At 47.9% G+C, this 12,390-nt stretch overlaps 1 protein-coding gene across 2 annotated transcripts in view; it reads left to right on the top strand.

Moving 5' to 3' along the window:
• Window positions 1-12,390, top strand: part of LOC140425534 (leukocyte elastase inhibitor-like) — a 62,442-nt gene that overhangs the window by 6,896 nt on the left and 43,156 nt on the right. For both annotated transcript variants that reach the window (XM_072509937.1, XM_072509936.1), the window contains exon 2: window positions 1,230-1,408. In XM_072509937.1, coding sequence (XP_072366038.1) covers window positions 1,230-1,408 — 179 coding nt within the window. The remainder of the gene's footprint in view (window positions 1-1,229; window positions 1,409-12,390) is intronic.

The following is a 12,390-nucleotide window of genomic DNA, read 5'->3' as shown; positions in this document are numbered from 1 at the left end:
TGGAGGGAGTGCAGTGAAGTGAAGTTTTCACTGGACTTGTTTCTGGGATAACCCGACTGTTCTATGAAGAGAGAGCGGGCAAACTGGGCTTGTATTCTCCCGAGTTTCGAAGAATGAGAGGTGACAAACCTACAAAATATTTGGGAGACCAGCAGGTCAGATGTTTCCCCTGGCTGGGGATCGAGAACCAGGGGACACAATTCACAAATAAGGGGCAAGCTACTTGGGACCGAGATGAAGAGAAATAGCTTTACTCGAGAGGGTTGTGAATCTTTGGAATTCTCCACAGAGGACTGTGGAAACTCAGTCATTGAGTATGTTTAAAGCAGAGATTGACAATGACATAAAGGGATATAATAATAATCATTTTATTGTCACAAGTAGGCTTACATTAACACAGCAATGAAGTTGGTGTGAAAAGCCCTTAGTCACCACATTCCGACACCTGTTCGGGTACACTGGGAGAATTCAGAATTCTCAGCTGGTACGGGAATTGAACCCGCGCTGCTGGCCTTGTTCTGTATCACAAACCCTAGCCCACTGAGCGGGGAAAGTGTCTTGTGGGGAGGCAGTGGCGATGGATGATCAGCCATGATCATGTTGAATGGCAAAGCAGGCTTGACTGGCTGAATGTCCTACTCCTGCGCTAAGGTGTTCCTACCCTCTTGGAATGTACCCTTCCATAAGATCACCTCTCATTCTTAACTCCAGTGACTGTAGGTCCAACCTACTCAACCTTTCCTCATAAGACCCCCCTCCGTACCAATGCAGGTCTGTGAGCTCCGGGGTGATGGGAACTTGTGCCAGTGAGGAAATGGATGACTTTTCAGGAAACTGTGACCTTGTGAAAATGGTGACACTGTTCATGCCACGGACTAATATAGCAATGGCACACGTCATCATTTTCACAGTTCTGTGGTGCTACAGTCTGGGGAGAGTCCGGGTCAATCTTTAGTCCTGAAACCTTGCTCCGTTATAAGGCAAAGTTGGAATACCAATCCTGAAAAGCTGACCAACGTTCAAAGCCATGCTATTGCTCCCTGCTGATCCTCCGTGTTCGCCAGTCTTTTGTCAGCCTGTCTATTCAGAAAGTTCAGTAACTTTCCCGACCTCCGGCTGATCCCAAAATGACTGTGGAATTTCATCAACATGACACTTGTGTGGATTGGTGTGGAGAAGAAGCAAAATGAACTACGATTCAAATATTTTTGTCTTCTCTCCTGCCCTAGGCCGATTAGGAATGGATCTCCTGAGTGCTTCAAATGGCAAGTTTGCTGTTGATCTCTTCAAACAGTTGAACAAAGATGATACAAATGGCAATATCTTTGTATCTCCATTCAGTATATCGGCTGCTCTAGCCATGGTGTACCTCGGAGCTAAAGGAAACACTGCCGCTCAGATGGCTGAGGTAGGTGTACCATGAACATTACGTTATTAATGGTATGTTTGTATTTACTGAGGACACTTGGCAAGGAACCACGCCTGTTGAGGCCACCGGCCTGATGAGTCCATGCCCATGCTTGTGCTGTGTTGTTGGGACCATCCCTTCCCCTTCAATGCATCTCTATCACTCCCTGCAGCCAAGCTGTGTGCGCTCTTTGGGTAATGAAGTTTCCTCAGAATTCCCTACTGTTTTTTAAAAATTTGTGTTGACGTCCTTCAATTATAACTCCAATGACAGCCTGTGGTTATTCACCATGAACATGGCAGCAACATTTAATCTATTTTACCTTAATAGGGCGGCACAGTGGTTAGCACTGTGGCTTCACAGCGGCAGGGTCCCATGTACGATTCCCGGCTTGAGTCACTGTCTGTGCGGAGTCTGCACGTTCTCCCCCTATCCGTGGGTTTCCTCCGGGTGCTCCGGTTCTCCCCCCCCCCCCCACAAATCCCGAAATACGTGCTGTTGGGTGAATTGGACATTCTGAATTCTCCCTCTTGTGTACCCGAACAGGCGCCAGGATGTGGCGACTAGGGGCTTTTCACAGTAACTTCATTGCAATGTAAGCCTACTTGTGACAATAAAGATTATTATTATATTGATGCTCCCCCCCCCCCCCCCCCCAAAGGTATAACATTTGGTGCTTGCACTTATCAAAACTTTTCATAAAGTGAGCTATCTCTAATCGCTCAACCCTCCGCCTTTTTTTTCTAAAGCGCAGTGACCCAGCCTGTTCATCCTTTCCTGATGGGTATACCCTCTCGTTTCTAGTGTCATCCTTGTGAATCTTCCCTGGACCCTCCTCCATTTTCTTGTGGACTTCTAAAACCATGCGAGCAAAGTGCTTAACTATATAAGGCTCATGTAAGAGATGTTTGCGATGGGAAATGTCCTACCTTTATCACGCTGCTGCACTCTAATCTGTTCACACTGCCTCCTGGTTGTTTGGCAGTACTCACAGAATCACACCACAACAATGGAGTCTGTTCTCCCCATCGTATCTGTGCCTGTTATTTTGAAAAGGTCTGGCCATTATGTCCCACTCCCCTGTGTGTTCCCAATAGTCCTATAAGAGGGCTGGTTTAGCTCAGTGGGCTAGACAGCTGGTTTGTGATGTAGAACCAGGCCAGCAGCGCGGGTTCAATTCCCGTACCAGCTGAGAAATCTGAATTCTCCCTCTTGTGTACAGGCGCCGGAATGTGGCGACGAGGAGCTTTTCACAGTAACTTCATTGCAGTGTTAATGCAAGCTTACTTGTGACAATAAAGATTATTTAATTTAAATTTAATTGTTTTCATTTCAAAATTAATGTCTAATCCTCTTTAACAATTCACCGGTGTTTTTTTTGTAAAATATGTTTTTCTTCTCTTTTCCCCTTTTTAAAAAAATTTGTTTTTATTCCGAATTTTTCAATTTTTACAAACCACTACAAAAAGAAAACATAACAATAAAACCGAGCAACTTAACCATTTACAATTTAACAAAACAAAGGTGGGGTATCTGCCCTTTACAAACAAAATCCAACCACCGCCCAAAGCCCCCCTCCTTCTGGTTTGCTGCTGCTGCTGACCTCCACCTAACGTTCCGCGAGAAAGTCAAGGAACGGTTGCCACCACCTGGAGAACCCCTGCAAGGACCCTCGCAAGGCAAACTTTATCACTCGCCAACCAGAGAAATCCCACCATGTCACTGACCCAAACCTCTACGCTTGGGGGTTTCGCTTCCCTCCACATTAACAAGAGCCTTCTCCGGGCTACCAAGGAGGCAAAGGCCAGAACTCCGGCCTCTTTCGATTCCTGCACTTCCGGATCGTCTGACACCCCAAATATTGCTATCCCCCAGCTCAGTTTTACCCGAGTATCCAAGACCTTGGACATAGCCTTTGCGAAGCCTTTCCAAAATCCTGCAAGTGCTGGGCATGCCCAGAACATATGGACATGATTTGCTGGGCTCCCTGAGCACCTCACACACCTGTCCTGCACCCCAAAGAACTTACTCATTCTCGCCACTGTCATATGCGCCCGGTGCACCACCTTAAACTGAATCAGGCTAAGCCTGGTACAAGATGAGGAGGAATTGATCCTGCCCAGGGCGTCAGCCCACAGGCCGTCATCCAGCTCCTCCACTGAGGCCTCCTCCGGCTCCTGCAGCTCCTGATATATTTCTGATATCTTGCCATCCCCTACCCACACGCCCGAGGCCACTCTGTCCTGTATCCTCCGGGCAGGCAGCAGCGGGAATTCCCCCACCTGCTTTTTCACGAACGCCCATATCGGGACCCAGACTGAAGCCCTTTCCTCCTCTCTTTCTCTCTCTCTTCCCCCCCCCCCCCCCCCCGCCTCCACTGCCCCCAGATCCTCAATGTCGCCGTCACCACCGGGCTCGTGGTATACCGCGTCAGCGGAAGCGGCAACGGCGCCGTTATCAGTGCCCCCAAGCTAGTATCTTTACAAGACGCTGTTTCCAACCATTTCCACGCCGCCCCCTCTCCCTCCATTACCCATTTCCGAATCTCTTCCCCCCTTTTTTAATAAGAAATTACGTTGAAAGTCCCGGGTCACGGGAGGTTCTATTGCAGCAAATCATTAACTCAATTAATGGTGAACCTATGCACTTTGGTTTTAATTTCATCATTTGAAGCGATGGTCAATTGTGTAGTTTGTAACTGCAAAGTGGTGAGAAGACAAATGTGAGAAATAATTTAAGGCAGACTTTAGGATTGGGGTGGGAAGACCAAAATAGGAAATAATGGGAAAATTCAAATATAATGATGCTTATAAACTAATTCTGGAGTAAGCTGTTTGCCCTGTCTGATCATAACTGTCAGCATTAGTTCAGGATTATGCTAAAAACAAGGGAGGGGGTTAGTGATTATTTAATTTAAAATGTTAACTTTTTAAAGAATCTTTCCCAGGTTAAGTCCTTCACAGACTATTCTAATCTTCTAAAGCAATATAATATATCATCAGTTAAAACAAATATATACTGGATCACTCTCTCCTTCTCTCGTGCTCGCTTGCGTTCCCTCTCCATGACCTAACCAAAATAAAACAGAGTCTGGGTGGGATTAGCGGGTCTTTTTCCAGCGTTATCTAAGGCACCCTGTTTGATTGCGTGCTCTGGCAAGGAACCCCCCCCTCAAAGCCACACTTGGTGTCATTCCCTTCACTGAGGTAGCTCTGCAATGCACCCTGATCTCTAGACCTCCTGACACCCCCCCCCCCCCTTCCCCAATGCCCCAACTCGCCTACAAGGGGGTCCTAGGAGGGGTGGGTGCCCCTCACCTCACTGGCAGCAGGGCACCCCCATGCCTGATCCCCGGCTTGGGAGAAATGCCAGTCTTGGCACCCTGGCAAAAGGCTAACCACCGGGGAAGGGCTGATCGCATGGGGGGAGCCACAGCCCCTGGTGTTCCGCCTGCTTCCTGTATGTGGGGACTAATGCTGCACAGCCCCTGGCTGGGTGATCGCCTCGGTGACGCCAAGTCACTGTTCGATCCGGCGTAGGCAGAGTTTTAAAAAACAGATTCCAAGTAAGGGGCAATTTAGTGTGGCCAATCCACCTACCCTGCGCATCTCTGGGTTGTGGGGGTGAGACCCACGCAGTCGGGTAAAATATGCAAACCCCACACTGACAGTGACCCAGGGGCGGGATCGAATCCGGTCCTCAGTGCCGTGAGGCAGCAGTGCTAACCACTGCGCCGCCCTGGCCTAGGCAGAGTTGAGCAAGTTCAAAAACCCACTTAACTTTGTGAGACCGGGTCCCGCCCATTGTGGGCGGGATCCAGATTGCGACGTTTCGTGAGATTTGGTTAGATCACGTGAGGCTCCCTGTTAAATGCCACCGTTGTGTGGATGACCTTTTATTAAAAAAAAATAATAATTTCTGCTTAAATAATTTCTACTTCATCATGCAGCTTGAGTCATATTGTAACAAAAGGTTGCTATAACTTTTTATTTTCTGTGATGTGCTCAAATGTGACGGTGATTTGTAATCCGCATTTTGATGATTTGCTGCTTTGAAACTGTAATGAGGGGTTTCTTGATCTCACGAGCACCCATTTCTCTGACTTGTGGGACTGCCTAACTGGGCTGAGTTAACAAAGAGTTTCTGTAACATCAGCTGCTGCAATCATTTGGAATAACAGCAGCTTTTAACACATGATCTAATATGGGCTTGCCACAATACATTTCCTGAATGCCAGCTCTGAATTCCAATCATTTTACAACAGCATTATCAAAGCTCGACCCAAATGTGTATTCAGCACAATAAGTCCATTATATTGTGTAACTACAATTTGAGTACATATTGTCATCTCATTTCTGTCAGTTAAATAACCTGTAAATATATAACTGTCTGGGTGACCCTCTGTTGCATTGGTAATTGTTTTTACTTTGCAAAAGAGAACACAAACAAATGAACTTTCTCGCCAGCGATGCAGTGTGACCTGTTCAGTGTTTGCGCCTAATTTTTTATTGTTGATACAAGGAAATGTATTTAGTGTCTTGGATGTTGCTAGTTTCCTCAACCAGTGTTTTTCAAAGCTTTTTTTTTTCTGGGACCCACTTTTGCCAACTTGCTTATCTTTGGGACCCACGCCGCATTCGCTTACCCAGATTGTTTATGGAATTGAGCCCCAGGAGTTTGATCCAACACCATTGGTGGACCGTCTCTAACTTCCCAATCCGGATTATACATTCCGCTGATACAAATCTGCTGGATGTGGATTCTGCACCCGCCCTCCCCTAGTCACACCCACACTCATTGCCGAGTCTTCTGTTCTTAAAAACAGTTGATTTCCCTAGTTTGAAGTTTATTTGTTGCACTTTTGATGCCATATTTGTAGATGCCAGAGTTTCATAGGATCCCTACAGCACAGTAGGAGGCCATTCCGCCCATTTTGTCTGCACCGATCCTCTGAAAGAGTGCCCTCTCCCCAATACCCCACCTAATCTTCAGGCACTAAGGGGCAATTATATCATGGCTAACCCACCTAACTGCACATTTTGAGTGTGGGAGGAAACTGGACCACCTGGAGGAAACACACAGATGCAGGGAGAAAGTGTAACCCCCCCCCCCCCCGACCGATTGCCTATGTCTCTCTCGTGTGCTACTCCGGTAACATTACAACTACCCTTTGCTACTCCGGTAACATTATAACTGCCCTACAGTCTCCCTATTTCTATTCAGTTTTCCCAAGTAATGGCATTGTACATTCAACCTCACTATTTCCGTAGATAAAAATTACAACTTAACGTTTAATATTTTACTTGTGTTCTGCGCCATCTATCGAATTTCCAGACAACAAATTGAGAAGTTTTTTTTTCCCCCCGAGTGACTGCAGCAATTAATTTCCAACACTTTTTTCCATGTCAGTTGTTGTAACTGTTGAATTGGTAAGTAGGTGCCTATTTGCTCCTTCCACGAAAATGAGAGCTGTTGTGAGAGTTACAAAATAGTCTCCTGCCTCTCCTCAATGAAATGAAAATTAATTGTTGTGGAATAACTGCAAAACTTGATGTGAACAGACATCTTGGGAGTCACTGCCCAATTCTCAACTTAAACTTGCGATGGGCATTAAATCAGCCCTTTCCACTTGCTGGAGAATTCCGTTCCGCACTTTCTGCAAAACTGAGACACGTCACTAAAGAACGATTACACTGCCTTTGTGTGCAAGCTTGAAACTTTTAATTGCTAACATCCTCCATCTCTGAGGAAAGTTTTTTTTAATCACACACAGTTTGGGCGGCCATTGCTGATTGTTACCAGGCTGGCTGCAGCAGATGTGAGAGGTTTTCCACACAATTCAACACAATGGTATTTTTTACCAAGGTTTCCAGTCAAGCTATTTTGCCGGTGATATTCTGAGCGAAGTGATTTGTTTTCCTTTGTCTTGACCATGGGCGCAAGCTCCTTTGCAGTGGTGTATTCAAACTCTTTGAGGGAAGGACATTAGTTAGATCAAAACAAGAAATGGTTTGATCGTCACCGTGCCGATGCTGGGGGAGTGGTGAGTTGTTCGATGCGCCATATTTTTGTGCAGACAAGAAACCAATGTTTCTGTCAGGAGGACGTAAATGCTTCCAAGTGCACACAAATGCTTCAATTCCACCCTACACCCTCGTCCTACCCTCCACCCCCATTCAATCACACACGATCCGTAGCTCTGCGACCCTTCTGACACCCGCCCGTGGGTCGTGGCCCACACTTTGAAACACCCTGCACCAGGCCACACCCGTAAGAAAGATTGATCTTGAGCCTCGTGCTGGGAAAGTGTGTGGGAATGTCACGAGTCCTTTTTAGATATCCTGAATATTCATGCTGCTCTTAAACTTGCAATCAACCTGGCTATTTCCATCTTTAACCTATCCTTTTTAAAATCGTGGCAGGGGTTGTCGCCTCCATCGCACCCCCACCCTCGTTCCTTGTTTACGTGCTAATCCCTTTTCTGATTAGCAGAGGAGGCAAGTGTCCGTTTCCAAATATCCTCACTGCAGTTCACCCCTCCTCACTTGTGCAACTTGGTGCTGCTGCCATATGACTCCCATGTCCATCTGACACACACTATGACTCTTCTACACGTCTCCATGTCTCTAGTCTTCTAATCATCAACCTCCCCGACTTGCCATCGGAGGTTGGGCCCTGCAATCTCTCTGACCGTGGCTTCTTTCTCCACCTCTGATCTGTCAGCAACTCTCCCATCCTGAACTGTTTTTGCCCTTTTATCTCTGTCTTTCCCTTCTCTGTCACCCGGTCAAAAAGAGTTTGAAAAACCGTTGTAGACCGAGAAAAATTCAATTCAATTTTAGAACTAGTAGAATTAGAACACCTAAAAAGGATGACACCGTTCGATATGTTTGACGTTTTTTCTGCTACAAGTGGTCCAGAATGCAGAGTTCCCAGGCACATTCCCCTCTCCTAATGTATAGCCATTCAGATAATCTGCCATCCTGATTTTTCTACCAAAGTGGGTACCCTCACACTTATCCAAATGATACTGCATCTACCGTACAACCTTCTTGTGGATCTGCTCCTGGACCTGGCAAAGGAGAACAAATGTTGGTCCCAGATGGGCCTGACCTAGTTGGGGGGCAGAGAAGGGGGGCTGAGGGACAGTGCTGCCTGTCTCCTCGTTTGTTCCTGCCCGGTTGGCCCTAGAAAGGGAGTGTGCATTGTTTTCAACGACTGATGGGCTGGCACGGCCAGACTGAGGTTTTTGAGGACTCTGCAGCTAAATGATTTCCTTTTTTTTTTTTTTTTTGTTCAACGTTATTAAATAAATGAAGATATCTCCAAGTCATTGCTGACGTGTCATGCAGTCAATTGGCTGTTTGTCATGTTGATCTTCGTCTGATTATGTACTATGAAAGGGACAGTAAAAACACAGACAAAATTGGCCGCGTGACAGGCAGCAGTAATGGTGAATGGATGTTTTCAGGCTGGGGGAAGGTTTTTGGTGATGTTCCCTGGGGGTCAGTGATGGGACTCTTGCCCTTCCTGATATATTAATGCCTTGGTGTACAGGGCACAATTTCAAAATTTGCGATGCCACAGAACTTTGAAGCGGTGCGACCTGTGAGGTCCCGGAGAGTGCAGAAATTCACGAGGAAATAGACATGATTGTGGAACTGGTGGCGGATTGGATTGGATTCTCCTTTGGATTGGGTGGCATGGTGGCGCATTCACCCCATGTCTGCGTGGGTCTCAGCCCCACAACCCAACCTCAGGGTGATGCACGATCAATTACACCAAGACCAGAGTTGGATGCAATCGAGGCTTTATTACACTAAGATGTGTGGCCTCCTACAGCAGCTGGCGAAATGGCTGCTGTACGAGGAGCACACATATTTATACTCTGCCGACTGAGCGGAGCCAGCAGGCAGGGAACTACCCCCGTACCTGTAGTACAGGGCCTTACCGTAAAGCATCTACACCGACATCCTCCATATACAATATATACATCAGTGGTGACTACCACACAGGGTAGGTGGACTGGCCACACTAAAGTGCTCCTTAATTGGGGGGGATAAAAATTCAGGAGTGGGGGTGTTTTCGAACCTGTTTGTGCATTCTCAGACTTTTGTATCTCCTGCCCTGGTTTTGCCAGGAGCAGGTTCGCTAGGACGTCCTCTTTCTCCGCACCGGTTGCCTGTAGATCAGGAGAATAGGCCTGAAGTGCAAACAAAACTTATGAAAGGTTTGTTAAAAATCGTGCAGCCTAAAATATTTAACATCACCATGGTCCACGGACTCCACAAAGCCACAAGAGGCAGGCATCTTGGGAGTCCAGGAACCAGACGGTTGCGTGGGACTGCTGCATGCAACACCCTCCACCCAGGTCCTCAAGCATTGTGGGGAGGACTCCGCTGCAGAGGGACCTCCAGTGGAAAGCTCCGCCGCTGGACGGCAACCAGGAGTGTCTGGACAACGGGAAGGAAGTGAATGGTGTGCAGCAGCATTCCATACAGGAAACCCCTCCGTGCAGTGCGACAGTGCTTGGAGGGTATTTCCGTGAGGCGGCTGGGGTTCTGGAGCTCCGCTCCCAGGGGAAGGTGCGGGGCTTGGGGCCAATGTGAAGATCCGTCCAAGCAGGGTTCCTGCATACACCTGCGTGTCCTCGAGACCACAAGTGCCGTTGGGTCCAGGCACAACCGTTTTGCAATCATGGATGGCATTGGCTGCGAGCTGGACACTATCTAGAGCTGCAGCAACACTCCAGAAGCTCGACACCATCCAGGACAAAGGAGCCCCGCTTGATTGCTCCCCCTTCCACAAACATTCACTCCCTCCACCACCCACGAACAGTGGCAGCAACCGTGTCAGCATCTACAAGATGCACTGCAGAAACTTACCATCGCTCCTTCGGCAGCACCTTCCAAACCCACAATCACTACTGTCTAGAAGGTCAAGAGCAGCGGATACCTTGTGAACACCAGCACCTGGAGGTTCCCCTCCCAAGTCACTCACCCCGCTGACTTAGAAATATATCGTCATTCCGTCACTGTCGCTGGGTCAAAATCCTGGACCTCCCTCCCTAATCGCACAGTGGGTGTACCGACACTCCAAGGACTGCAGCGGTTCAAGAAGGCAGCTCACCACCTTCTCAAGGGCAGGAAGGGATGGACAACAAATACTGTCCTAACCAGCTAAGCCCACTTGTAAAAAAGAATTTTAAAAAATGGTGACAGTAAAAATTGAAAAACCGCAGATACCCTTCACGTGGGGAGATGGGGCTGTTCACCTTTTAGGGACTGGCAGACCGAATTCCTGCTTTACATGACAAAGCATTTTTAAAATTCTGATCTAAAGAACGACAATTGCCATCCTGCTCATCGCCATAGAATTAACGGCACGAAAAAAAACGGAATGACAACAGCTAAATGAAATTTGGCCTCGAACTAAAACCATATCTGAAGATTGATCAGCAGCAGATGATGTGTGGCCTTCAGGAATTGTTTCGCGATTGCCAATCTCACAGTGCAATCTGTTTTGTAAAATGTTATCCGTTTGTATGTGCATATTAGGGAGCAGGACAATAGAAAACCATTCTCGACTGCAAAATGCAAAGTCCCAGAAAGGTCAGTAAAGCTGGCAACAGCACAAACCCAGCTTCTCTCTCTCTCTCTCTTTCTGGTCAAGACTTGTACGGTGAATGACATCACAGAATCACCATTGTGACCGTGCTGGAGGCCATTCGGCCCGCGGTGCCTGCAGCAGCTCTCTGGATGAGCAATCCACCCATCTTCTCCATGCAGTCTTCCTTTTCAGAAAAGGTCCCAGTTTCCTTTTGAATGCCTCACCACTGAAGCTGCCCCCCCCCGCCCCCCCACACGTCCGGAGAAGCGGCTGTCGTCAGGGATCCGCTGGCGGAGACGCGGGCGGCCGGGGTGATCAAGGATCGGGGGCGCGCTGGGTGGCGGAGGAAGGGGCTGGATGGCACCCCACGAATTGGCATGTCGCAAGTGGAGGTTATTCCATTACGTTCCTGACTTGAGCCTTTGTAGATGGTGGACAGGTGTTTGGGGGGGGGGGGTTTGGTCAGGAGGTGAGTTACACACTGCAGGATTCCGAGCCTCTGATCTGTTCTTGCAGCCACAATATTAATATGGCTAGTCCAGCTCTGTCTGGCTAATGCTCCCAGGATGTTGATTGTGGGGGATTCAGTGAGGCTAATGCCATTAAATGTCATGGGGCGATGGTCAGATCCTCTTGTTGGAGATGGTCATTGCCCGGTACATATGTGGTGCGAATGCAACTTGCGCAAGCCTGGATATTGTCCAGGTCTTACTGCATTTGTATGTAGACTGCTTCCGTGACATCACGAGTGATGCTGAATATTGTGCAATCATCAGCGAACATTCCCACATCTGACCTTCTGTTGGAAGTAAAGTCATTGAAGCAGCTGGAGATGGTTGGGCTGAGGACACTCCCCTGAGGAACTCCCTGAAGTGATGTCCCGGTACTGAGATGATTGACCTCCAACAACCGCAACTGTCTTCCTTTGCTGATTTCCATTGACTCCAGTTTTGCTCCGGCTCCTTGATGCCATACTTGGTCAAATGCTGCCTTGATGTCAAGGGCAGATACTCTCCCCTCACTTCTGGACTACAGCTCGTTTATCCATGTTTGAACCAAGACTGTAATGAGGTCCGGTGCTGGGGTGCCTCCCTACCCAGAATGCAAGCACCTGGGGGCCTCAATCTCCTGGGAGACCCCCACGCGTGCCGTTCTGTCTGGTGCCCGTTTGTGGAGACTAACATTGAACGACACTCGCCCGAGATCACCAAGGCAAATATGTTAAATCCCGACGCCTTGGTTAGATCGTGGGACTGCATTTTCAAGCGAGACTAAGTGCCTCGCTCTAATATGCAGATTTGCTAAAAAGTGATCCACCCACAATGAGCTGGATTCACATCACGACATCTGGTGAGATCGCATCAGAAGGGTCT

Source organism: Scyliorhinus torazame, chromosome 6 (assembly GCF_047496885.1).
Source record: "Scyliorhinus torazame isolate Kashiwa2021f chromosome 6, sScyTor2.1, whole genome shotgun sequence".
Classification (NCBI taxonomy): Eukaryota; Metazoa; Chordata; class Chondrichthyes; order Carcharhiniformes; family Scyliorhinidae; genus Scyliorhinus; species Scyliorhinus torazame.
The sequence above is the reverse complement of the archived record's forward strand: the minus strand, read 5'-3'. Positions and strand labels throughout refer to the sequence as shown.